Source organism: Acinonyx jubatus, chromosome B3 (genome assembly GCF_027475565.1).
Source record: "Acinonyx jubatus isolate Ajub_Pintada_27869175 chromosome B3, VMU_Ajub_asm_v1.0, whole genome shotgun sequence".
NCBI classification, from domain to species: Eukaryota; Metazoa; Chordata; class Mammalia; order Carnivora; family Felidae; genus Acinonyx; species Acinonyx jubatus.
This window is the reverse complement of record NC_069386.1, coordinates 70,505,130-70,531,003: the sequence shown is the minus strand read 5'-3', so window position 1 is coordinate 70,531,003 and position 25,874 is coordinate 70,505,130. Positions and strand designations below refer to the sequence as shown.

At 49.7% G+C, this 25,874-nt stretch overlaps 2 protein-coding genes and 1 pseudogene across 7 annotated transcripts; 1 reads left to right on the top strand and 2 right to left on the bottom strand.

The window, feature by feature from the left end:
* Positions 1-2,798: 2,798 nt before the first annotated feature.
* Positions 2,799-3,895, bottom strand: LOC106971359 (cytochrome c-like; annotated as a pseudogene).
* Positions 3,896-11,008: 7,113 nt separating this feature from the next.
* ZNF219 (zinc finger protein 219) lies at positions 11,009-25,576 on the top strand. Of its 4 annotated transcripts, none has more exons than XM_027065360.2 (5): positions 11,009-11,147; positions 22,043-22,134; positions 22,427-23,834; positions 24,144-24,275; positions 24,497-25,576. In XM_027065360.2, exons 2-5 carry the CDS (start codon positions 22,129-22,131, stop codon positions 25,096-25,098), a joined length of 2,148 nt encoding a protein of 715 aa, XP_026921161.1. In that variant the 5' UTR covers positions 11,009-11,147; positions 22,043-22,128; the 3' UTR covers positions 25,099-25,576. The 4 variants fall into 4 exon arrangements, with proteins under 4 accessions (XP_026921161.1, XP_053080226.1, XP_053080225.1 ...); XM_053224251.1 differs by lacking the exon at positions 11,009-11,147 and adding an exon at positions 16,736-16,790; XM_053224250.1 differs by lacking the exon at positions 11,009-11,147 and adding an exon at positions 16,906-17,291.
* TMEM253 (transmembrane protein 253) lies at positions 12,017-14,522 on the bottom strand. Of its 3 annotated transcripts, none has more exons than XM_015068233.3 (7): positions 14,407-14,522; positions 14,144-14,287; positions 13,684-13,794; positions 13,535-13,591; positions 13,124-13,234; positions 12,859-13,005; positions 12,017-12,496 (listed from the first exon to the last, which is right to left on the bottom strand). In XM_015068233.3, the coding sequence occupies exons 2-7, from the start codon at positions 14,249-14,251 to the stop codon at positions 12,416-12,418; spliced, it is 615 nt and encodes a 204-aa protein (XP_014923719.2). In that variant the 5' UTR covers positions 14,252-14,287; positions 14,407-14,522; the 3' UTR covers positions 12,017-12,415. The 3 variants fall into 3 exon arrangements, with proteins under 3 accessions (XP_014923719.2, XP_053080228.1, XP_053080229.1); XM_053224253.1 differs by having other exon boundaries at positions 13,124-13,228; XM_053224254.1 differs by lacking the exon at positions 13,124-13,234.
* Positions 25,577-25,874: the final 298 nt, after the last annotated feature.

Here is a 25,874-nt window from a genome sequence, read left to right as displayed (position 1 = left end):
TACCTTTAAAACTTTACCTTTTGGAGGTGCCTGGGTGGCTCAGTCAGTTAAGTGTCTGACTCTTGGTTTCGGCTCAGGTCATGATCTCACAGTTCATGAGATGGAGCCCCATGTTGGCCTCTGTGCTGATGGTGAGGAGCCTGCTTAGGATTCTGTGTCTCCCTCTCTCTTTGCCCCTCCCCTGCTCATGCTCTCTCTCTCTCTCAAAAATAAGTAAATAACTTTTAAAAATTTTTAAAAGAAAGATCTCATCTGCCCAGATTATATAAATATATACCTATATTTCTTCTCATATTTTTATGGTTTTGATTTTTTTGATTTAAGTTGTTAATCATCTAGAGTTTATTTTGGCGTGAAGTCGATGATAGAAGTATAACTTAATGTATTTGCAAATGGGTATTCATTTGTTCCAACATCATTTATTGAAAAAAATCATTTCTTTTAAGATTTTATTTTTAAGTAATCTCTACACCCAGTGCAGGGCTTGCACTTACAACCCTGAGATCAAGAGTCCCATGCTCCACTGACTGAGCCAGCCAGGTGCCCTGAGAAAAATCAGTTTGTAATTAACTGACTGTTGAGAAATAGTGCCATGAAAATATATTAAATCTCTGTATATACTTGAGCTCTCTTTTTAAATATATATTTTTAAGTAAGTTCTATACCCAACATGGGACTTGAAATCAAGAGTTTCATACTCAACCAACTGAGCTAGCCAGGCACACCCACTTGAGTTCTTTTTTTTTTTTTTTTTTTTACTCTATTCTGTTCCATTCATCTATCTATTCTGGCGCCAATACCACACTGTTTTAATGCTTTTAATCTTTATAATATATATTAATAGCTGATAGACCAGGTCTCACCTTATTACTTTTTGTTAGAAGCTTTCTCTTTCCTTTCCTCTCTTCCTTCCTTCTTTTCATGATCATTTGTTTATTCTTCTAGAAGCACTTTACAGCAACCATTGAGAACAAAGTGAAAAACTTGAAGTAGCAGCTGTGGAAACTGACAGCTGCCAATAGTAGTATTATGGTGTAGCCTTTAAGATCTAGTTGCAGTTTGAGATGACGAATTTGTTGTGGCACCAGCTGCCACATTTGAATGATTTTCTGCAATGGCATTATTATTGTTAATGTTTCAGCAGACTGAATAAGTCAGAATATTGCACGGGAGCTTGTATGTTGAGTAGAATGCCTTTTAAGGTTCCTTCTGGCTTAGTCTATTTATTCAGTAAATATTGAATGTCTCCTATACGTCATTCACTTGGCTAAGTTCTGAGGTCTTAAGGACAAACAAAATGTTTCTCACTTCAAAGGTGGACACATAAATGATACTTTCAATTGTAGGGGAAGAAAAAACTTCTCTATCCTCTTAGGTTTAGTAGGTGGAGTTTGCAAATTAGATTGACACAAGTCAAATTAACAGGATAAAAGGCATACAAATTTTTATGTTAATATTTTAATTTTTATGTGCACAGAGGGCTTTCATAGAGAAGAGATAGAGACCCAAAGAGGAGATTAGATACAAAGAATTACATACCATTTAATTTTTAAAAAAATTTTTTTAATGTTTATTTTTGAGACAGAGAGAGGCAGAGCATGAATGGGGGAGGGTCACAGAGAGAGGGAGACACAGAATCCAAAGCAGGCTCCAGGCTCTGAGCTGTCAGCACAGAGCCTGACATGGGGCTTGAACTCATGGACCAAGAGATCATGACCTGAGCTGAAGTCGGACGCTCAACCGACTGAGCCACCCAGGCACCCCATTACATACCATTTTAATAAAGAGTCAGAAATTAGGGGATCCTGGCTGGCTCAGTCGGAAAAGTATGGGACTCTACCTCGGGGTTGTGAGTGCGAGCTGCACATTGGATATAGAGATTATGTAAATAAATAGAACTTTAAAAAAAAAAGTTTGAGATTATAATTGACAAGACAAAGGAAAGGGGTTTGGGCTTCAAGGGGAGGTAAATTGTAGAAAAGCAAATATATGGGGGAAATTGATGGAAGATAAGGGTTATTTTAGTAAGGTTTGTGCAGACCCATCACAGTGGTGGCACTCCATCTGCAGTGATAATGCTAGTCTTTCCTCCTCCTGCTCGGGGAGAGGGGAGTGGAAGACCTTCACAAAGGGAACTTTATATCCCACTTTAAGGCGGATGGGGGAAGGCAGAGAGTTCTTTCTGAGTTTGCTGCTTCTTATTTGCCTTCAGCTCCAAACAATCCTTATGCCGATGTGGCATATTCTGATCCCCTTCACAATAAAATGTTGTAAGTATAGAACTATGCATAGAGCACTAAGGCAGTATTGAACAGTATAGTCTGGGTGCTAGTGGGAGAGGTCAGGGAAGCTTCCCAAAGTAGGTGAGTATGGAACTGAGTCTTTAAGGATCAGTAGCTGTTGTGAAGGGCTGTTGTAGGGCTAGGACTAGATACAACAGCTTGAATAACGCAGGTAAGAAAGAAATATATGCACTGGGGGCGCCTGGATGGCTCAGTCGGTTGAGCATCCGACTTTGGTTCAGGTCATGATCTCACGGTTCATGGGTTCAGATCCCACATCGGGGTCTGCGCTGGAAATGCAGAGCCTGCCTGGGAGTCTCTCTCTCTGCCCCTCACCCTGCTTGCTCTCTCTCTGTCTCAAAATAAATAAATAAACTTAAAAAAAAAAAGAAATATATGTCCCCAAATCAGATGTTCTCACTTATTTTTTCATGATATGGCTTTCACCTCCTACTAGTGTTTTCATTTATTTATTTAATTTTTTCCATGATCTGTGATTTTGTTTTTAATTATCTTAATTCCACAGTTGTGTTTTAAATAGCTGTTTAGAAGACAACCCCAAATTATAACTTCGTAAAGAATTCACAAGCCAAGCCTGCTGCTATACCTTATACCTGAATTTTAAAAGCATCTGACCTTACAGATCATCTATAAAATGTGAGAATTGCTAATATTCTTGATTTAATGTTACACATTAACCACACTAAAATGCCTTTCATTAAGCAAAAGGCAACATTTTAAATGGCATAGTTAAGACTAAAAAGATAAAGTGGACATTGCCAGCTTATCTTCAGCCCTTGCCTTTAACAGGCTAACAAACAACTTGAAACACAGCTGAGTCTTGCTGTTTTGATACAGTGAAGGGATTTCCTTAGTATTTAAATATATTAATATAATATAAATCTATTTTATATAAATCTAAATATAAAAATATAAATCTAAATATATACATTTGTATAAATCTAAATATAAAACCAATCTCCTGTAAGTTTAAACATGGCATTTACCATCTCTGTGAAAAGCTGAACATTATTAATTAATTCCAATCTATTTTTCGAAGGGGAAAATGGGGACAGCACCTGCTAAACCAGAATTACTATCAAAGTTTAAAAAGCTGATCATATCCATTTAACCACAAACTAATCTTATTTAAATCAAGACTGTCCAAAAGAAATAGTCCACGATCTGAATTCTGGTGTATGAGATCAATTTAAATATGGTACACATAAAAAAAAAAGTCATGAGACATTTTTGTTTTGTAATAAATAAGGCAATCGCCAAATATTACTCCTTAGTAGCTTTTTTGAGATAAGCTATCAAGTCTGCTCTTTCCCCTGCCTTCTTAATGCCAGGGAAGATCATTTTTGTTCTAGAGTATACTTCCTGGGATTCTTCAAGTACTCTATCAGTGTCTCCTCTCCCCAGGTGACTCCTTTGTTCTTGTTGGCATCCGTGTAAGAAAATGCAGGGGCTTGACCTGTCTTTTGCCCAAATAAACCATGGAGATTTGGCCCAGTCTTGTGCTTGCCTCCCTTTTCCACAGTATAGCACTGAGCACACTTCTGAACAAAAATCTTGCCCTTCTCAAAGTGACCCAATTTTTTTTTTAACGTTTATTTATTTTTGAGAGAGGGGAGAGAAAGAGAGTGAGAGTGGAAGAGGGGAAGAGAGAGAGGGAGACACAGAATCTGAAGCAGGCTCCAGCCTCTGAGCTGTCAGGCTCAGACTCTGGGCTTGAACTCACGAACTGTGAGCTCATGACCTTAGCCGAGGTCTGATGCTTAACCGACTGAGCCACCCAGGTGCCCCTCAACATCACCCATTTTTAAATCACTCTTTGGTCGTGCATGAAATGAAGGTGCCTGCTCCTAAACCATGGGCCCTGCTCTCTATTTTTTATTTAAGTAATCTCTATGCCCAATGTGGGGCTTGAACTCAGAACCCTGGGATCAAGAGTCGCCAGCTCTACTGACTGAGCTAGCCAGGAGCCCCCCCCTACTAGTGTTCTAATTGTTTTGTCTTCTCAGTAATGTCTGCAACAAACAGCACTGACCCCCACCCTCCAGCCCATCACTGAGTCAATACTGTCATTGTCATCATCATCATATCATCATCATCCCTGGGCTAATCAAAAAGAAAATAGTGAGAGGCCTAGGGGCACCTGGGTGGCTCAGTCAGTTAGGTGTCTGACTCTTGATTTTGGCTCAGGTCGTGATCTCACAGTTTGTGAGATCGAGCCCCAAGTCAGGTCCCGGGCTGACAACATGGAGCCTGCTTGGGATTATCTCTCTCCCTATCTCTCTCTCTGTCCCCTCCCCATTTGTGTGTATGCTCTCTCTCTCTAAAAATAAAAAAATTAAAATTAAAAATAAAAATAAATAAATAAAAGAGTGAGAGTAAGAGGGTGAAGTGCAAAGATAGGGTGGAAGTGTCTATCATAAACATTAATAATTTTTTTTTTAATGTTAAGCTGCATGCCAATGCCACCTTCCTCAGATTGCTGTCACTGAAGAGTGAAGGGAGAGGATGTGGGAGATGGCACTGGAAAGGCAGGCAGGGGCCAGGTCATAGGGGTCATTGTATCATTTTTAAAAACTTGAATTTGGTGCATCTGGGTGGCTCAGTGGGTTGAGCATCTCACTCTTGATTTCAGCTCAGGTCACAATCTCACAGTTTGTGGAATCGAGCCCCAAGTGGGGCTTTGCACTGACAGTGAGGAGACTGCTTGGGATTCGCTGTTTCCCTCTCTCTGCCCTTCCCCCGTTTGCTCTCTCCCTCTCTCCAAATAAATAAATAAACATCTAAAAAAATAACAAAATAAAAAAACTTGGACTTGATTTTATAGGTGATGGGGACAACTGAAGGGCTTTTAAGCAGGGAAGCCATGTGGTCACATTTGTGTGGTGACATGGAAGATGTATAGGAGAAGGATAAGCCTGGAGGCATAGAAACTTTATGAAGCTTTTCCTGTGGTCTAGGTGAAGAAGTGAGGGCTTAAGGTGGGGCAGTGGTGAAGGAGAGAACTGATTCAAGAGCAGGAGGAGAATCTATAGAACATGGGGAGCATTTGGCCATAGGAAATGAGGAAGAAGAGTTTAGTATGCAGCTTGTGTAACCAAATGAAAATATCAGTTAAGACAGAAAATTCAGAGGAGGAATAAGAGGCGGACAGTGGGGGTAGGATTTCAGGCTTGGGATGTGCAATATGGCTCTTGTAGGCCTTTGTACGTCTCTTTTTTTTCAGTATAAGAATCTGGGTGAAGTTAGACATTAAGTTCTTGAAATCTTATATCTCTCTAAGGCATTGGTTTTCAAGGAAGAGGCTGTTTTGCTCCCCAGGAGACATTGGCAATGTCTGAGACAGTTTCAATTGTCACAACTGGGGGAGGGGGGGGGAGGGGTGCTATTGGTATCTAGTGGTTAGAGGTCAGGGCTGCTGCTAAGCATTCTACATTCCCCAGGACTGCCTTTCACAACAAAGAGCTATCTGGTCCAAATGTCAGTAGTCAGGGTTGATAAACTCTGTTCTAGAGACTAGAGGAGTCTTTTACACCTTACTTTACAATTTTGCCCAGGGCCAGGCATTCAAATTAGAGAGGATGGATGTGTCAATTAAAAACATCACCATTGATGAAAAACCAAATCCTACTGTTGTAAAATAAATTAGAGGTCATCTGTTCTTTTTTTTTTTTCATGTTTATTTATTTTTGAGAGAGAGAGAGATAGAGACAGAGCATGAGTGGGGGAGGGGCAGAGAGAGAGGGAGACACAGAATAGAAGCAGGGTCCAGGCTCTGAGCTGTCAGCACAGAGTCTGACGCGGGGCTTGAACTCAAGAACTGTGAGATCATAACCTGAGCTGAAGTTGGATGCTTAATTGTCTGAGCCACCCATGCACCCCAAAGGTCATCTGTTCTAATCATTCAGTTGATATATATATATATATATATATATATATATATATATATATATATATAAATGTTTATTTATTTATTTTGAGAGAGAGAGAGAGCATGAGCAGGGGAGAGGGGCAGAGAGTGAGAGAGAATCCCAAGCAGGCTCCACACTTAATGTGGAGCCCAACGCAAGGCTCAATCCCACGACCCAAAGCAGGCTCTGTGCTGACAGCAGAGAGCCCGATGAGGGGCTTGAACTCATGAGCCATGAGATCATGACCTAAGCCAAAGTCAAACGCTTAACCGACTGAGCCACCCAGGCATCCCCAAACAAGAAAACTTTATAAAGGCAAGGTAAAATAGCCAAGAATCAACAAGGAGAACTTATTAATTTTGGACAGAATATAGGAAAAGTTTCTAATGAAAATAAACCGAAGATTCAGATGATAAGTAGAATAAAAAATAACATGGAGTATAAAATAATGAAATAAGGCAGAAAAAATATACACAAAGAAGGAAAAACAAAAGAAATGGAAGACAACTCCCATTAAGTAAATAGCATCTGAATTTTCAAGAGAAGCACTACACACAGATGGCTTAGTAGCAAGCCATCTAGTGTGAGGCCCTAAGAAATTATACAAGGAGGCCCTTCCCCCTGAATTTTTATACTGGGGGAAAGCTGGTTAAAATAAACACCAAGGGTGTCCTCTTCCTCCTCCCCTTCTAGGGTTAGGGGTAATGGGGTTGTGGTACAATCAGGGCTCTCCATAAAAAGGTGAACATACAGAAAGTATACGGGAGGGGCTAACATGAGGGGCAGTTCTACACATTTGCTTTAACAACTGGAATGTTTTTAATACAGTATTACAATGAAAAAAAAAATAGCACCAACTAAAAGTGTTTTCTGCCTTTCCCCTCTTGCAGAGTCACTGCTCAGTCACAAGTAGCCCAGATTCCCTGTACCCTAGAGAGGGGCCTCTGATCAGTACAGGGGACAGATCCTGTCATGTTTATAGGAAATGTTGCCTCACACTGACCGCCCTGCCTCTGTCCTGCTCAAACCCGTCAATCAAATACCGAACTTGGAGGAGCATGGGCTGGGCAAGCCAAGATGAAGCGTGGACACAAAGCAACACCGAATGGGCCTAGCCAAGAAAAAGGAATCCAGAAACCCAACGGGGTAATCTCTCCTCGCTGAGATTAAGATCCCAGCCCTGGGATGGTAGAGGCAAGAGGCTGCGGATCATTCATCCGACCAGGCAGGCGAGGCGATCTCCCATTACTCCTGGGTAGTTGACGGTGGCTCAAGTCCAGCCCCGCAGAGCAGACACGGAGGCCTGCTGGGGTGAGGAGGACACGGAAGGGCCCTGCGCCTCCCGCCTGCTCGCCGCGTCCAGGTTCCCCGCCAGGCCGCGGTGCCTCGGCCCTGGTGGACCCGCTGCAGGGGAGGGATATGGGGAGCATCTCGCTGCTTGAAGAGGTTCTTTCTCCAACTGAGCCCCTGCCACACGCCATTACCTTGCGGGAAGGCTCTTTGTGAGACCTCGACCCGAGCAGCCAAAAGGCCACGAGATGGCAGCAGAGGACACAGCCCAGCACAGAAACCCTAAACCATTTGCAAAAGCAGATATTTGATTTGGGAGATACCGTCTGTTGTCTATAATTTGTATTCAAGGCCAGAAAAAAATGACTGAATTTCAAAGAAATGAGGGCAAAATTCATCAACACGGAGAATTTCTCAATCACCACAGAATTCAGCTGCATATGAAGCCACATGTGAATCGGTCATTTCTACAGTGCTTAAAGCAAGGGATAGGGGTCAAGGCCTTGAAAAACTGACGTCAGCAGGAACCTTGTCACAGTCACTTCTTTCTGTGAAGTTCCAATAGGCAGTAATTCAAGTAAAATATGAGTGACTTTCACAGAGGCTGCCAAAGTGATAAGGGTGATTGCTGGGAAGCATTGTAGCAAAGCAGAATGCTTTCCCGCAGCAGCCAGGACTCTGGAGACAAGCAGTGTGGGGGAGAATAATGAAGATCACAGGATGTCTCAGACCATCTTCATTCGCAGCTGGGAGAAGATAATGCATATGGAAGGGGCATTAGTAACACTGAGACTAAATCTCTGATCTTCTGACTTCTCATCTAATCATCTAATGCTCCTTCCATTCTAACCCCTCACCTGCCCCCAACACCAGTTGTTAAAACTAAAAATATCTCTAGACATTGCCAAATAACTCCTAGTGGGCAAAATGCCCCCTCCCTGAGAACTAATGCTGTAGAGAGATATTGATTTAAAAAAAAAAAAAAAAAGAGAAAAAAGGTTAACACAATGTCTCTCCAAGAGTCTTGAATTTCAGAAAAGACCTCGAAGGCCTACAAGAAGTGTATTGCACACCCAAAACCTGAATTCCCATCATATGTTTGAATAACAAGGAGACTAAAATTGAAAGACTCTAGGCTGAATCTGATCCTCAATTTGAAAAGAAAAATATTGTTCTCAACATTGAAAAAATTAAAAAAAAAATTTTAACGATTTATTTATTTATTTATTATATTATATTATTTATGTCTCACACGAGAGACAGAGTGTGAGCGGGGAAGGGGCAGAGAGAGGAAACACAGAATCTGAAGCATGTTTCAGGCTGTCAACACAGAGTCCGACAGGGGGCTCGAGCCCACAAACTGTGAGATCGTGACCTGAGCCAAAGTCAGACACTTAACTGACTGAGCCACCCGGGCACCCCTAAAATATTTTTTTTTAAGTTTATTTATTTCTGAGAGAGACAGAGAGACAGAGACAGAGAGAGAGCATGAACGGGGAGGGGCAGAGACAGAGGGAGACACAGAATTAGAAACGGGCTTCAGGCTCTGAGCTGTCAGCACAGAATCCTATATAGGACTTGAACTCACGGACCGTGAGATCATGACCTGAGCTGAAGTTGGACGCTTAGCCGACTAAGCCACCCAGATGCCCCTCAACATTTTAAAATCAGAAGAGCTCACATTTAACAAGTTAGGATTTCCGACTTTTATAGGAAAATTGGAACTATGCCAGTACCAGGCCCACAGTCCCACATTTGCAATAATTGGGTAGAGTGGAGTAAGGGTAACGTCTTTTTTTATTTTTGAGAGAGAGAGAGAGATGGGGCGGGGGGGGGGGGTGGTAGGGTGTGAGAGAATCTGCTGACAGTGTGGAGCCTGAAGCTGGGCTCCATCTCATGAGCTGTGAGATCCTGACCTGAGCTGAAACAGAGTCCTATGCGTAACCCACTGAGCCACCCAGGCGCCCCAAAGGGGAACATCTTGAAGTAGAATGTGTGCTCTCTGGTTTGCTACAGTTGCCACCAATCCCTGTTACTTCATACTCTATCTCTTTCACTCCTTTACGCCACTCCATAACCCTGTAGGCAATTTATTTTCAGCCTCTGGAGTGCCTTGTAGTTTCAAAGTATTTTTCCATGTGTGATTTTATTTATTTATTTGTTATTCCTTGATATTCCAATAAGGCAGAGACGATAAATACTATGATTATAACCTCCATGTAAGCAAAATGTAGTTCCAAAAGGTTGACTTCCCAAAATGTACACAACAAAACTAGAATCTAAAGTTCCGGGCTCCCAGTCCAATTATTTTTTTGAAAAGTTTCTATGAAGAACTGCATTTAGGGATGCCAAGCTGGCTCAGTGGGTGGAGCATGCAACTCTTGATCTGGGGTCTCTGAGTTCGAGCCCCATGTTGGGTGTAGAGATTACTTAAAAAATAAAATAAAATCTTTAAAAAAAAAAAAAGAACTGCATTTAGTGGTTCATGTAAAAAAAAAAATTAGAGGTAGATATAGGCATAATTGCTGGAATGGATGAGTTCCAGCTGCTAAGCTGTTCAAGAATCACCACAAATGATTTAACATTTTTCCTTTTAATGAAATATTTCTGCTTCACTTCTTCCAGACATTTGAAAAGATTGCCCTTCTAGCCCTCTTCAAGTTGGGTGTGGCTATATGACTGGCTTTGGCCAATGAAGTGAGTGAAAGTGGTGTATGTCCTGTTGAGGCAAAAGCATTTAAGAGCCCATGAACAACTCATGCTTACTTCACTCGGGTGGGGGTGGGGGGACTCTAAGTCTCATGGTGATTTAGGTAGGATCTCAAAATGGTGGTGCTCTAACAGCTTGGGTACCTTGAGTAACTTCTAAAGAGTAGAGCTCACTGCCAGACTACTCTAGACATGTACTGTGAGACCAACATTTGTGGTTGAAAGCCATTAAGACTTGGGCAGTTTGGGAGCGCCTGGTTGGCTTAGTAGGGAAAGCATGTGACTCTTAATCTCAGGGTTGTGGGTTCAAGCCCCACTCTGGTCACAGAGCTTACTTAAGGGAAGAAAAAAACTGGCGCATTGTTACCAAAGCCTAGCCTAACCTGACTGATAAGGTTCATTTGTACAGTGGTTGAGTTTCTCCAAGAACCAGAATTCCTAGACTTCTGATCCTATCACTAAAAGCTGTCAATCCTATCTGGAAGACACAGTGAATTGTGTGTGTGTGTGTGTGTGTGTTTACCCCCAATTTCCTCACCCACCACCATCTTCTGACTTCGAAGAAAATAATTTTCGGAGTCTTGCACACATAAGCTCTGCATTATTGTGGCGGTTAGACTGGGAGGAGAAGGGGGAGGCCCAGATCTTGTTTTCTCCATTCAAGAGCCTAATTCCAGAACTGTCTCCACCCACTAGTACTCACACAACCTTGTCATAGGGCGACTATCACCACTCCCAAGGTGTCACAAACAGGAGCTCTGCTGCTGGCACCACTGCAATGTCAGGGCAAGGCAGCCAGGCTGCGCTCTTTCCTCACTGATGCCTGGGCTTGACTAAGTTCGGAGAAGCAGCATTCTCTAGGGAAAGAAGCCTTCTCAAGTGGGAACAAAAATGAGTGTGAGGCGCACACCCATCCTGGGCACTATGTGAATTTGGGGTGAGTTCTCTTAGTACTCCAGCTGTGCTCAATTTCTAGTTTCTCTAGCGGCTGGTGCTACTGGGTCTCCCAGTTTTCCTGGGCTTTTCTCAAGCCCACTTGAGCTTGTCATCTTTGCACACGTGCAAAGGTCATTAACTGTGGGGGTTGAGCCCAACCAGAGCTTCAGCAACCGGACGCAGCCGGGATCAAAGGTCGGCAGGGCTGCGAGAGGCTGAGCCTGCGCAGTCCCGCTCCCGCCTTGGAGAGAAAGGGTGGCAGCAACGCGGGCTCGTTACACCGGCGTGCTCGCAAGAGGCGGGAAAATTTTAGCTCGGGTCGCCGCGTCCTTTCCTCTTCTTGCCCCGTCCACCCGTCTGCCCCACGCGCCTGTCCTCGTCCGGCACCGGGGCCCGAAAGAAGGGAGACGAGAAGGGCCTTGGGCTTCTGACTCATCATCTCCAACCCCTTTCTCGCGCGCGCTCCAAGTCTCAGGACTCTGGATTTGGGCTCTATGGGAGGGGGCGCGGCGCCAGCATTTGGGGCACGCAGCTTTGCCGAGGGCCAGCTCCCAGCCCCAGCTCGTCCCCGAAGCTGCCAGAGGGAGGGCTGTGGACCCACAGTCAGCTCTCAGTTGCCGTGATTGGGGCCGCGGCGCCCCCGCGCAGGATAACCCGCCCGGCTCCTCCCTGCACCCAGGGCCAGTGGTCGCGTCCGAGGAAACTCTCGGCTAGGCCCTGACTTACAGCGCCTCGCGTCACTCAGCAGATGCACAGCGCCCCCATCCCGGAGGGAAGGCTCTTTATTTCCCATCAGGCCAGGGGCAGAGGGGCATCCTGGGACTCGTAGTCTTTGTTAGAGTAGAAGGGACCGGGATCGAAAGAGAAAACTGGGCTTGGAGTATGGGATTGTGAAATGTGGAAAGAAGAGAAATAAGTGAGATGAGACAGATGCGAAGCTGTATGGGGAGGCTATGGGTAAGGAGGGGAAGGATGGAAGGGAGAAGTGGGTACAGCTGAAAGTTGGCTTAAGGATGTCCTGCAGGCGGGCAGCTTTTCAGGCTAGTGAGGGGAGGGAATACTCTGGTTTAGGTATAGCTTCTCCTAGCGAGGAAGGGAAGAGAAAGGGGCCGAGTCCGAATGAAATTGAAGGCACTCCACTGGACTTCATGTAGGTCTCAGAGGACTGACTCCATCTAGCTTCTGAGTTCTGTGGAGTGGGGACAAGAGGGTCTGGAAACTGCTCCTGACGGGTAGCAGAGCAGGACTTCTCTGCCTCCCCTCGCCAGCTCACTCATTTGTTCCATTTGCTGTGCTAGCCACCGTGGGGCCATTCTCCAAATCAGCAACTTCCTCCAACTCAGAGAGACCCTAAAAGCCAGATAGGTGTGAGGGGAGCAAACTGTAGGGGTGAGAAAGGGGGGAATCCCAGACAGAAACAACTTCCTCCTGTTCTTCCATTTTTTCTTGTTCCAATAGTCCTTCCTTTTAGGCAGCTTCCTAACGCTGGCCCACATTTCTAGTCCCAGGCATTTAGATGCCCAGCTCCCTCTTACCCACCACTATGAGAGAAACGTCTAAAACCAGAAAACCAGTTTCTGGCTACAACTCCTTCTCCCTCTCCACCTCCCACCAACCCCATGGTTTTCCCTTAAGTGCCACTGACCACAATAGCCAGTGAAAAAATCAGCTGCTAGCTAACTGCTCCATACTGTCCTCCAAGCCCTGAATACCTCCTGCAGCTCCTGGTAGTGCAGACTCTGGGTCCGGCAGCATCCTGGCTTCCTCTGGCTCAGCAGGAATAGGGAGTGTGCTGAGAGGAGCACTCCCCCTAAGGTGAAGGTCTCAGCGCTGAGCTCTACCACCAGCAAGCCAGCCAGCTGCAGGTAGACAGGGCTGAGAATGCTACAGGGGACCCAGCACCTGTTTGCTCTTGCCCCTTTCCCTCTCCATCTCCTCTTGCCTCCTCATCCTCCCACCTTCTTTATTCACCCATACCTGGGAGGGGGCAGTTGGGGCAGGCCCCAAGGCTGTCTTCATCACCTCGACCACCACCACGATGAAGCCCAAGATCAGATTGAAGATGTTGAGTATCATCATGGCCTGCACCTGCCAGTGAGCCAGCTCAGCTCTGCCCAGCCTAGGGGACTCATTGCAATCCCAAGCCCCACCTACAGCCTAGCCCCAAAACAAAACTCAGCTCCTATTCCTCCACCTCCAAACAGGGCCATCAGCCCTCTAACTTTCTTGCTTTCTCTCCTTTTAGGCCAGTCAGGGGCAGAGAGCTGACAGGATTAGTTAACATCTATCCACTTCCTGGGCCGAGTCCTGCGTGTGTGTGTGAGTGTGTGTGTGTGTTTGGTGGGGGGCAGTGTTGGAGAACAGTGCTGTATTCTCTTCCCCTCTCACCTTCCAGAGGCGGGGTGATCTGCGCAGCTCAAGGGTAACCATCCCAGTGAGGAGACCCTGAATGTTGAGAAAGGCAAATGTTGAGCTCTGCCCCGTTAGGGAGGGGCTTCCAGGATCTTCCTTCCACCCTTCCTTGTGGTGGGTCTTACCAAAGCTCCAGGCACAAGTGGCAGCGCCGTGGCCATGTGACAAGCAGAATTCAGGCAGGCAACAGAGACAGCAAAGGGCATCACAGCCACAGCCAGCCATAGCTGGCTCACCTGGAGGCCAGACACAGGGGAGTTGAAGGGGATCCAGAGATCAGCAATTGGGAGGAATGCATGTTGGCAGAAAGTAGTCAACCAAGGACAAGTAAAGGAATGGGATATTATTTAATATTTTCTGCCTCCTGTCCAATTTTAGTTACTTACCTATGTGTTTTCCCCACATGATGGAAGCTAGTTAGAGATTAAGGGTCCTGCTTCATTGTTCTATGCCTTCTCCACCCTCCTCCCACTCAGAGCCTAGCACAGTTTCAGGCACATGGTGGGTGCTCCCTAAACATGGACGGAATTGAATTGGGATACAAGTGGGCATGCTGAAGCTTGGGGTGGGGCAGCCTGGCCTCACCGCCAGCACCAAGAGGTGCCCACTCTGCCTGTGCCTTGCCCAGTGCTGTAGCTTTTCCAGACGAACACTGGGTCTCTCCTGTTCCCGCTGAGCAGCTCTCTCCTCCATTGCTCCCTTGACCACTGGAGTTCAGTGCTTCCTAGGCTGGGAGAAATGCATTATGGCACCTAGCAGGAGATAGCACATGCCGCAATATCTCTTTGAGCTGTCCCTCTGCCCGCTTCCAATATCCAGGGAGTTGAGCCTCAGGGCCTCACACCTACCTAGTCTGAAGGAGCTACTCCAAGGAGATGGGGCCCAGCCTGGCCTGGAGCTCCTAGCAGGGTCTGGTAGCTTAGAGCAGACAATAAACTTGTGCTGGCAGAGACAGGCTGTCAGGGCTGGGTGTGGTGGGGCAAAGGTCCCCATGAAGGCCTAAGGATCCAGGGAGTGGCCATGGGCAAACCCAGCCTCAGTTCATTCCACAAGGCAATTCATTTCTGCCTTGCTCTGTCCTTTCCTGTTGCCCCCCTCTCTGCCCATCCTGAGTCTTCTGATTGTTCACCTCATCCCCATGGACACTACCACCCTGGGCCTCAGTTTCCCCACATTTCCATCTAATCTTTCTCCTCCCCTTGTTTGGTTTTTGTTTGTTTGTTTGTTTGTTTGCTTCCTCTTCAAATTACCGGCTGTTTCTAGGGAAATCCCATATTACTGTCTAGTTTGGTCCCCTGTCATTACCACTTGCAGATTTGTCTCAAGACCAGGCAAGGTTTAATTCCCCTGCCTTCCTGTCTCTCACTTTGTGGACAGTTTGTCCTCTCTCCTTCCTTTCTTGAAGGATTTACTTTGGATTGGATACTAAGTAGATGGGGATCCCTACTTATAGTGGGGATTGTTTCTCACTCAGTGTTAATTTGCAGCTAGATATGTATAAAAGATTGTCCCTAAATGGTCAGTTTTGGGAAGGACACCAATGAATATTTTTTAAGTTAATTTTAAAATTTATTTATTTATTTTGAGAGAGAAAGTGTGCACAAGTGTGAGTGCAAGCCGAGGAGGGCAGAGAGAGGGAGGGAGAGAATCCCAAGCAGGCTCCATGCTGTCAGAGTGGAGCCCAATGTGGGGCTCGATACCATGACCCTGGGATCATGACCTGAGCCAGAACCAAGAGTTGGACACTCAACGGACTGAGCCACCCAGGCACCCCTACTGATGAATATTTTTGAGAGACAGAAGTTGCCTTGCAGTCAGGTGCCTGGACTAGAATCTCAGCTCTGTCACTCCCAGCTGTGTGAACTTGGATACACTATTCTACCTATTTGAACCTCACTTTGTTCAACCTGAGTGATAAAAAGGGGGCTAATGATATGGCTATGAGAGGTTGTTGACTCGTGGAGGGTACTTAATAACCATCAGTGGTGTGACGAGGTCACACTGATGTGCCTGATGCCTGTATACTAAAAGCTTATTCAGAAGCTAAGTTGGGGGGGGGGCATTTATTTCTACAGTGAGAAGCAGAACCAGCTAGCCCCAAATATATACTCTATGGAGCAAAAATAGGAAAGACACATCTTGGTGCAGAGCCTGAGATCTGAAGAAAACCGAACCTATGTTCAAATCCCAGATCTACCAGGGTGACCTTGGGCAAATTACTTAATGTTTCCTTATCTATAAAGGGAAGTTAATAATACTGGTCTCAATACAATACTCAAGGGGTTGCCTTGAGTATTAAAAGAAAATGCAACGAACTAGCTCAGCCCAGTACCTGGCACATAAGTGCTCAACAATTGTTAGTGGCTATTATCATTATTATTACTGATGGTAGAAGACTGGGCAGAAGACTCCTGGGAGTTAGTACCAAGAGGCAGGGTCCTGGATGGCAAGCGGCCCTTTGAAAGCCACTTCTGTCCTGCTTAGTGCTGGTCCAACACTCATTGGAGCATTGTGTCCACTTTTCTTTCCTGTGGAGTGGGAATCACACTTAAAGGGATTTGGAGAAGTTGTGTGTCTACTCCCTCTTCAGTCCCCATGTGCATTAATTCTATTTGGTGGCAATGGCCTTACAGAATTTGAAATGTTAGGCTTGCTCTGATGATCCCTGAGCTGGTAGGCCAGTGGAAAGAGACGCTTCAGCTTCATTCTCCTTACCTGTATATGCAGACTGATTATATTTCAGAGTGTTATTGTAAGGATTCTACACTATTAAATATGTAAACAGGCATTCGGTAAATACTGATAAAATCTGAGTGTACTATTTACAAATTTGTAGCCCCCGTCTAGATTACAGTCTTCTCATGGGAGGGTATCACAACCCCCCTCCTATGTTCATCCCCCACAGTGCTGAGCATAGTGCCTGGCACTTAGTAAGCAATCAGTAAATATTTGTTGTATTGAAGAGCCATTAAAGTGACTTAAGGAGTGGAAAAGAGAATTCGAGAGGAAGGAGCAGGAATTGTTTATCAAGAACAGAAAGGACCGAAGAGTAACTTTAATAATGTTTCTTATACGGCAGACATTAACTATCTCTATAATCGCCCCTCCTCCTCCTCCCCAAAAAGAGAGACAGAAATTGTAAGGGAGAGGCTTTGAGATAAAACCCCAGGAAGAACTTCCCGAGTCTGTGCATGTTGGGGCAGAAAGAGCGGCAGAGCCAACTCCTTCCCTGGTATGTCCGGGTTTAGGGTGGGAGGGGCAGTCCGGCTTGGAGGCTGGGGGAAGGACGAGATGACCTTTCAAAATCTCTTCCAGTCTCCCGTTGGAATCGTCTGTGCGTCCCACCCCCGCTCCCTCCCTCCCTCCCTCCGACAGCGCCCCCAGTCTCCAAACTGCCCGCACCCCGCCCCTGGCGGCCGCCTCTCGCGGCTCCCGGGGTCCCCAGCTCCCTGTCCCCGGAGCCAGAGCCCCGCTCCCGCTCCCGCGCGGCTCCCAGCCCCGCCGCGCCGCCCCCCGCATGCTAATGGCCGGGCCGCCTCCCGCCGCACACAATGCGGGCCAGGGCCGGGGGCGGGGGACCGGGGAGGGGGCGGGGGCCGGGCCGGGGGCGGGGGGGCCGGGGCCCGGCGCATCTCCCCCGGCCCCACGTAACGCTGACGCCCGCGCCGCCGGCCCGCCGCCCGCCGCCGCCGCCGCCGCCGCCGCCCGCTCCGCCGCCGCCCGCCCGGGGCTCGTGAGTAGCCGCTCCCCCCACTCCCGGCCCCCCCCCTCCGCCACCCGGCCCCCGCCCCCGGCCCCCTCCCCCCCACCCGGAGGGGGGGCCCGCTCCGCGCGCCCGGCTCGGAGCAGGTGCAGGGGGCGGGGGCGGGGGAGGGGCGCCGGCTCGGCCCCAAGCAAACTTCGCCCAGAGCTCCTGGGGGGGCGGGGTGGGGGCGGCGGCTTCGGAAGCCCGGAGAGCTGGGGGGCCTCGAGGAAGGGGGGGGCCAGGTGGGGAAGACGGGAAAGCGGACACCAAAGGGGAAAGGCCAGCGTTGGGGGGGGGCGCGCGGGCGTCTTTGTAGGGGCCCGAAGGCAGGGCGCGAGGGGCCTGGGGGTGCAGGGCGGCTGAGCCGGGAGCCAGAGTGGATGAGCGCCCCCCGGCCCAGGTAGGGCTGATGGAAGAGGGGGAAGGGACCCAAACTCTCCCCGGAGCGGGGGGGGGGGGGGGTGGGGGAGGGGAGAGGATGGGGGGTGCTTCCCTCTCTGCGTCCCAAACAAAGTGTCACAAAGAGCTCGGCCGGCGGCAGCGGCGGAGGCGGCTGCAACTCAGCTTTTGTTCTCCCGGCCCGGGTAGCTGAGCCCTGGCCTCCCAGTCTCCCAACCCTGCCCCCCCCCCCCATCATCCTTCTAGCTTATCTTCCCCGGGAGGGGACTGGGGTGCTGCTGGAAGAATCTCTTGTGCAGGATCACAGGTCCTGCCCTACTTGCCAACCTACTTCTGGGAGGGAGATTTTCCCAGAGGCTCTTTTGCCCACCCCCCCACCCCCTAATCTGAGGACTGGGGCTCATATGGGTGCTAAGGCTCTGACCTTTCTAGGTTCAGCTCCAGGTAAGGGGACTTAGGGTTGGCTCTATGCCCCCTCCCCAAAATCAAGGTTCTCTAGAACTTTCAGAAGAGGGGTCAAGTTGGGACATGCCTCTGGAATAAGATTCACTGTGGTGGGGTGGCAGTAGGTCAGCAGGTGAACCTTCCTCTTGTCTCCTGCTGCACATTTGGAGTCAATGACTGAGGTGCCATGCCCCCAAATCAGGACAGTGAGGATGGAGGGAAGGAAACTTTAGCAAGGACTCAACGTAAAAGATGGGCATGCTGTGATGTGGGGTCAATTTAGAGGAATTCCCTGAGCAGTAAGGTTCAGAAGGCCATGGAGAGGAGACGATAAAAGTGAGCTACTGGCATGTGGTTGTGTGATAAAAGTGATCTTGACTCTAGACCCCCTAAGAAGCTCTCTTTCTTTCTAACGTCATCTAGTGTAGTGTTAATCATAATTGGTAGTGGACTTCGGAGGTGTAGGGTTCTCAACAGAGGGAAAAACATCAAGTATTAGAAATGAACAATGACAGAGGCTTAGTTACAACTATACCTCAGAAATCCTGAATCCTTGCCCCTTACACTCTGACTCTAAAAACTTTTGAACCACAGACTTGAAGGACAATCTTCTAGGTCCTTCAGTCAGCAGATGCTTCTTCGTACCTGACCTTGTTTCTAAGACTCCTCTCACCAACCCTTCCATTCTTCCCTAACTCGGTTAAGGTTTGATGGTCCACATCCCCCTTCCCCACCAGCTTTCCTAGCACATAAAAATAATTGGCCTGTTACTTTAGAAGGAATTATGATCCCTAGCCCTAGCCCTATATCCCTATAGAACCCAAATAAGGTCCAGATAACTCCTGATTCCCAGTGGGAGTGGAAAGTAGGTCAGTACTACTGTCTGGCCAAATCTCGTGGATGGTGTTTAGGGCTTGACTATAGAAAACTCTAATTATTGCTCACAGGCAAAACATGCATGATCTGGGTTCTAAGCCAGTTCATAGATCTTGGACCCTGTCAGTGCTGTCTCCTATTGAAAAACAAACAAACACAAACTCATGGGATCACATGCCTGGGACCTGCTTTGGTGCGGAGATGATTCAGGAGGTCTTGACTGGGCCTAGGAAGGTGTCTAAGTGGGTTTTGTTGATTTGAGGCTACCCTCTGGGGTACCCTGTTTGGGAATTCACCTTCAATTTGGGCCTTCTTATGTATCACTTTTTTTTCTGACCTGGAAAATGCTATGTGCAAAGCAAATCTTTGTTTTTGTTTTGTTTTGTTTTGGAGAAGGAGACTTTGCCCTGTTCCTGCTCTACTTGCCTTATATATGAGGTCAGCCTCCCATGAGGTATTTTGTTTGCTGTCCTACAGGCAGTTTTAGGGGCCCTAGAATCTTCTCAGAATCAGAATATGTGCCCATAGGTTAGTCAGCTATGACCATGCAGTATTCCCAGCCTCCCCCCCCTCTCCTCCCCCACCATCTGCTTCCTCTGAATATACCAGATTGGCTGTACACCAGGATGTTCCGGGAATCCCCAGGAGAGCAACAGAATGTGATGGACCCAAATACGATGCCTCAGTAACTCATTCCAGGATGTACAAACTGTAACTGTCAGGACACTCCTTATAGCTAATTAAAATTCTTCTAGTTACATCTATTTTCTATTACATTTATCTATTTTCAGTGACATCCAAAAGGCCAAAATAATCCCTCTGGTATCACTGTTCCCCCGGCCCGCTTCCCCATGGTTTCCAGATAGGAATTTTTAAAAATCCTCTAGCTTTTCTCAGTGCTTTATCTGTGGTGCTAAAATGGCAAATGTGGCCCTTCTAGCACTTCCTAGCTCTTTCTATGGTACTGAGGTGGCCAAAGTGGCTCCTCTGGTAGCCCACTGCACTCTCCATGGTACTGAAGGGATGACCATTTATTTCAACATCCCTCTGGGGTCCAGAAGAGTCCTGTGACTCAGAACCACAAATTTTCAAGCTGGAAGGGACCATCAGTATAAATTAGTTCAACCTTCTTGTTTTACAGATGAGTAAACTGGGAGGTTAAGTGATTTACTGAAGGTTGCAGGGCTATTAATAGTCAGACTGGACCCACAATAGCCTGTACTCCTTGGTCCTACTCTTTAATTCACCTTTCCTGACACTACTCACTGAGTCTAGCTGGGCTCTTAGTCTCAGGAAAGGGGTTTATTTGGAGGATCCAGAAGATGACCATGGATGCTCTAATTTGGAACTACAGAAATGCAAATATTAAAGATGGTGGTGGAGGTTGTTTAGTGACCCTTGGATGAGGACACTTTGCCAGTCAACCTCCTGTTCATAAAATTCCCTTAACCCAGATTTCACATGTAACAGGTACCTGCCCCTTCATAGACTCTTATCACATTCATTAAATGTCAAAAATTAAAGAAGGCTTGCACCTCCAGAGGCTTTTCTCTTTGCTGATAAGCAGGGCTGACTCCTGGCCCAGTTCTCTTCTGTTAAAGATCCTTAAGCAAAGTAATGCTTGAGTCCTTTTCTTTCTCAGTAACCCATTTCAGTTTCACAATGGCTATTGTAAGGAAGTTCTTTATATCTCAAATATTCTTTCTATCTCAGGCAAGAAAAATAGGTTAGGTCTACATTCATCTGGCCTCGACCAGACACAATTCTATATGTAAGTAGGAAGTTAGGCTGGCTGACTTCTGGTTGTCCTCTCAGGCCTATTTCTATGAATGTTAATTCTGGGGTTGTTTCTAAGTCCTAATGCTAACCTCTGCAGCTTAGAATCAGGAGAGACCTCCTCCCCGCCCGGCCCCCCCCCCCCCCCCCCCATCTTCTCAGTGCTCTTCTCCTTCCTCAGAACTGGAGCTCTGCACATCCCAGGCCCAGGGAATTTCAGCCTGGAGAATTTTAACCCTTTCCTGCTCAGAGCATGTGCTGAGCCCCTATCTGTGCAGATGGCCCAGCCCCGCCCCCCGTCCCTCACTCCAGCCTCTTGAGCTCAGAGCCAGTGTAATCCTCCTCTTGTGTGAGGGAGCCTCTCCCCTGCAGAGAGGAGGAAAGCCTGCCTCGGAACAGCCCTGGACAAAGGGGCTGAGATGCCCCATCAAACTGCAGGCTCCAAGGTTTGAAACACGGGGATGAATCCTATCCGGTATTTGCAGTTTTTAACCCCTTCCCCAGGCCAGCAGAGCCCCTTAACTTCCACTCCTCCCCCAACTCTCTCTTCATTCCCTATCCCTCTGGCTCTCTCCCCCTTCATGCCCCTCCCCCTCTGTCTGTCTCCAGACTCTCTGCTGCTGGGAGGTGTTTCTCTCCCATGCATGAATGAGTCTCTGTAATGAATGGAAATGAATGGATCAGGAATCCAGGCGGAGGGAGGGAGAATGAGGGGGAAAAGACAGGATAAGGGCAGAAGGAAGGACTGTGGAGTATGGAAGGTTGTTTGGCTGGCTGGTCAGTTAGGGGTCTGAGAGCAACTAGTCCCACTTGGATAACTGGGGAGCATGGCAGGCCCACCCCATTTGCTCATCAAGCTGTATAGCCCGACTTAAATGAGAGAGGGGTGTATTGTGATGGTTTCCACCACCAGGGGGTGGTGATGGTGGTGGTAGTTGGTGGTGGTGGTGGTGGTGGTGGTGGTTAGTGGCAGAGGTGGTGGTGGTGGTGGTGGTTTGGACTAAGCATGTAAAATGAATAATTTGGGGGAAGACAGCTGGGTTATCAGGGAGCCTGTGGGCTGGGCAAATCAAGGAGTACAAGTTTTGAAGACAGTAGTCCCCTCCTGTCTCAGGATACAAGGAAGGAGAATGAAGGGATAGGTTTCAGCTAAGAGTGCTAAGAGTATGGGGTTGGTGGTGCCTCTTTCCACTGCTGAAAACCAGGGCTCATCTTTTCCTCCAAATCTGTCTCCCTTGCTTTAGCTCTTCAGCACCTGTTGCCTTCACTAGCAGCTTTTCCTCCTCCTCTTCCCTGCACTCCCAAGAACCAAAGAATGTGAAGGGGGTCCATGGAGGTGAGTGAAGAAGCTCTGGCTTGAACCTGCAAGTACTTACAACTATACTCCTCCCCCTCCCTGTTTCTCTCTCTCTCTGACCTCCCATTATTAGAAGTTATGTCTGTGGCCCCAACAGCTCAATTCCCATTCACATCCCACCTCCCCCACGGTGAGTGGGAAGGGCACTTGGTGTTCTTGATTCAGGCCCCAACCCACCCTCCCTCGGGTGTTCTTCTGGCCTTCTGCGCCCTTGCTTTTCCCACAGCTCTCCCTTCTCCACCCCTTGCACTGTTACCATCTTTTTTCACAGGGCTCACGTCCCCGTGCCCCGGGCGGCCACTTAGCGCCCTCGCCGCCAGCATTCGACGGCGAACTGGATCTGCAGCGCTACTCCAACGGGCCAGGCGTGAGCGCCGGGTCTCCAGGGATGGGAGCAGTGGGCTGGTCCGAGAGTCGCGCAGGCGAAAGGCGCTTCCCCTGCCCTGTATGCGGGAAGCGCTTCCGCTTCAACTCTATCCTGGCTTTGCACCTGCGGGCGCACCCGGGCGCCCAGGCCTTCCAGTGCCCGCACTGTGGCCACCGCGCAGCGCAGCGGGCCCTGCTGCGCTCTCACCTGCGCACGCACCAGCCCGAGCGCCCGCGTAGCCCGGCCGCACGCCTGTTGCTGGAGTTGGAGGAGCGTGCGCTACTGCGCGAGGCCCGGCTGGGGAGAGCCCGAAGTTCAGGGGGCATGCAGTCCACCCCTGCCACCGAAGGCCTGTCGCGGCCCCAGGCTCCTTCGTCGTCCACTTTCCGTTGCCCTTTCTGCAAAGGCAAGTTTCGCACCGCGGCGGAGCGCGAACGCCACCTGCACATCCTGCACAGGCCCTGGAAGTGCGGCCTGTGCAGTTTTGGCTCCAGCCAGGAGGAGGAGCTGCTGCATCACAGCCTGACGGCCCACGGAGCTCCTGAGCGCCCCCTGGCGGCCTCCTCGGCTGCGCCCCAGCCTCAGCCTCCACCCCAACCTGAACCCAGATCGGTCCCAGAGTCTGAGCCGGAGCCCGAACGTGAGGCAGCTCCCGCCCCCGCTCCTGCTGCTCCCGAGGACCCCCCAGCACCCCCGGAGTTCCGCTGTCAAGTGTGTGGCCAGAGCTTTACGCAGTCCTGGTTTCTCAAGGGCCACATGCGCAAGCACAAGGCCTCCTTCGATCACGCGTGTCCCGTGTGTGGCCGCTGCTTCAAGGAGCCCTGGTTCCTTAAGAACCACATGAAGGTGCACGCCAGCAAGCTGGGCCCGTTGCGTGCCCCGGGTCCTGGTTCCGGGGCGGCCCGGGCCCCTCAGCCTCCTGACCTGGGCCTGCTGGCCTATGAGCCACTGGGCCCCGCGCTCCTCTTGGCGCCAGCACCCACTCCGGCAGAGCGCCGTGAGCCTCCGAGTCTCCTGGGCTATCTGAGCCTGCGAGCTGGCGAGGCCCGGCCCAATGGTGAGGGCGCTGAGCCTGGGGCTGGCCGCAGCTTCGGAGGCTTCCGCCCACTGCCCTCCACTCTCCCGGCCCGGGCTCGCCGGCATCGCGCCGAGGAGCCAGAGGAGGAAGAGGAGGTGGTGGAGGCGGAGGAGGAGACCTGGGCCCGGAGCAGGGCGTTGGGCCCTCTGGCTTCACTGCATCCCCGCCCAGGCGAGGGGCCAGGGCACTCTGCGCCTGCCGCGGGGACCCAAGCAAGGTCCACCGCCACGCAGGGTATGTAAGGGGTCTTTTCTCTCCAAGGTTTCCACACCCTGGGCCCACTCTGATGCCACCACTGCCCTCCTGTCCCCTCCTTTTAAAAAGACCTGTCTCTTAATTCTCCATTTTTTTTCGCTCCTGGAGGCCACTTTTCACAGGCACAGCACCACTCACAACAAATCCACCCCCTCAGGTTCCCTCAAATGTACTGTTTGCTTCTGGGCCTGGAGGGGAAGGAATCCTAAAGGGTGGGTGTGGGGACGCATGGCCCCGATAGGGTTAGGGCAAAGGGCCATTCTGACTTCCTTAATGTGTGTATTGCAGAAGAGAATGGGCTGTTAGTTGGAGGGTCCCGGCCTGAAGGGGGCCGGGGAGCCACAGGAAAGGATTGCCCCTTCTGTGGAAAATCTTTCCGCTCAGCGCATCACCTTAAAGTGCACCTGCGAGTGCACACAGGTGAGGGGACCAGTCTCTGGGGTGGGGAGGGAATTGGAGGGCAGGAAGAGAGATGAGAGGGGTACCAGATCCGCTTGCTGCTTTGTTAAATCGGGGGGGGGGGGGTGGCAGTGTTTTTTTTTTTTTTCTTCTGGTCCAGAGGGGTCTGTACCTAGAGCGAAATGTGGGTGGGGGTGAGCGGTGATTGTGCCTCTGTGACCCTGTCCCACCCGTTTCTCCAGGCGAGCGCCCCTACAAGTGTCCGCACTGCGACTACGCGGGCACCCAATCCGGCTCGCTCAAGTATCACCTGCAGCGCCACCACCGAGAGCAGAGAAGCGGTGCAGGCCCTGGACCGCCCCCGGAGCCACCGCCCCCTTCCCAGCGGGGTTCCGCACAGCCGTCTGGAGCCAAGACGGCTCCGCAGCCTGCGACCTGGGTGGAGGGCGCGGCGAACCCCCGGCCCCCTTCGAGCGCTGCGCCGGGGTCCCGTCGGAAGCCTGCCAGCCCAGGGAGGACCCTGCGCAACGGGCGAGGCGGTGAGGCCGAACCCCTGGACCTGTCCCTGCGGGCGGGGCCAGGAGGCGAGGCTGGGCCGGGGGGTGCCCTCCACCGATGCCTCTTCTGCCCCTTCGCCACTGGAGCGCCTGAGCTCATGGCCTTGCACCTGCAAGTGCACCACAGCCGCAGGGCTCGTGGCCGCAGGCCGCCCCAGGCCGATGCGTCCCCGTCCTACACCCCTGTACAGTCGGGAGAGACCCCTCCCAGTCCTCCGCAGGAAGGGGAGGAGGGCCCCGGGCTGTCGAGATCAGGAGAGGCGGGGCTGGGGGGACAGGAACGGTAGGGAGCCCTCTTAGGGGCGGTTAGCTTAGTGAGCTTACCCCGCGGGAGCGGGGGAGCGCTAGAGGTAGTTGGGTAGAGCAGCCAGCAGGGGGCAGCGTGGGACCCATATCCCAGCCCCAGGCGGACCAGAGGTGGAGGGGGTGGAGGGCGTAGAAGGGTGGGCGGGCGCTACCCACCCAGCCCAGGGGAGTCACAGTGCCTTAGAAGTGGCAGGGGTGAGGATCAAAGAACGGGGTCCCAGGGCTGGCAGAGGGCTGTGTCCCTGTTGAGGAGCCGCTCTGCCAGTCTTTGCTGGTCCATAGGCGTGAGAGTTTATTTTTGTACAATGGGTGGGGGTGGGGGGCACTGTACCCTTCTAGCCCCTTCAGGGGCCCTGTAGACGTCGCTATTTTTGGTACGATTACTGTCATCCCTGTCGCAGAGTTGTGTCCCCAATAAACAGGTGTCTTGAGGCACAGGGCACTGTGTCTGTCTGCCTATGTCCTGTCCTCCTTCAGCCATTTTGTTCAGAAATAATTCACTTCAGGCACTTAGTAATCACACCCAAAGAGCTTAATGAGAAATGAGAAATCTTGGGCTTTACCCTCAGACTTTTGGCTTCAGCAACTCTGGGGCAGGGCCAGGAATTAGCATTTAACAAGTAGCCTAGGAGATTCTGATGCACTGTGGTCTAAGTACCTCATTTTGAGAACTGCTGGACTGTGCTGGATCCCAGCTTGACTGTGACCAGCTCAGCCTCAAGAAGTAGGTGCAGTGAGAGAGGAGAAACTAGCCTCT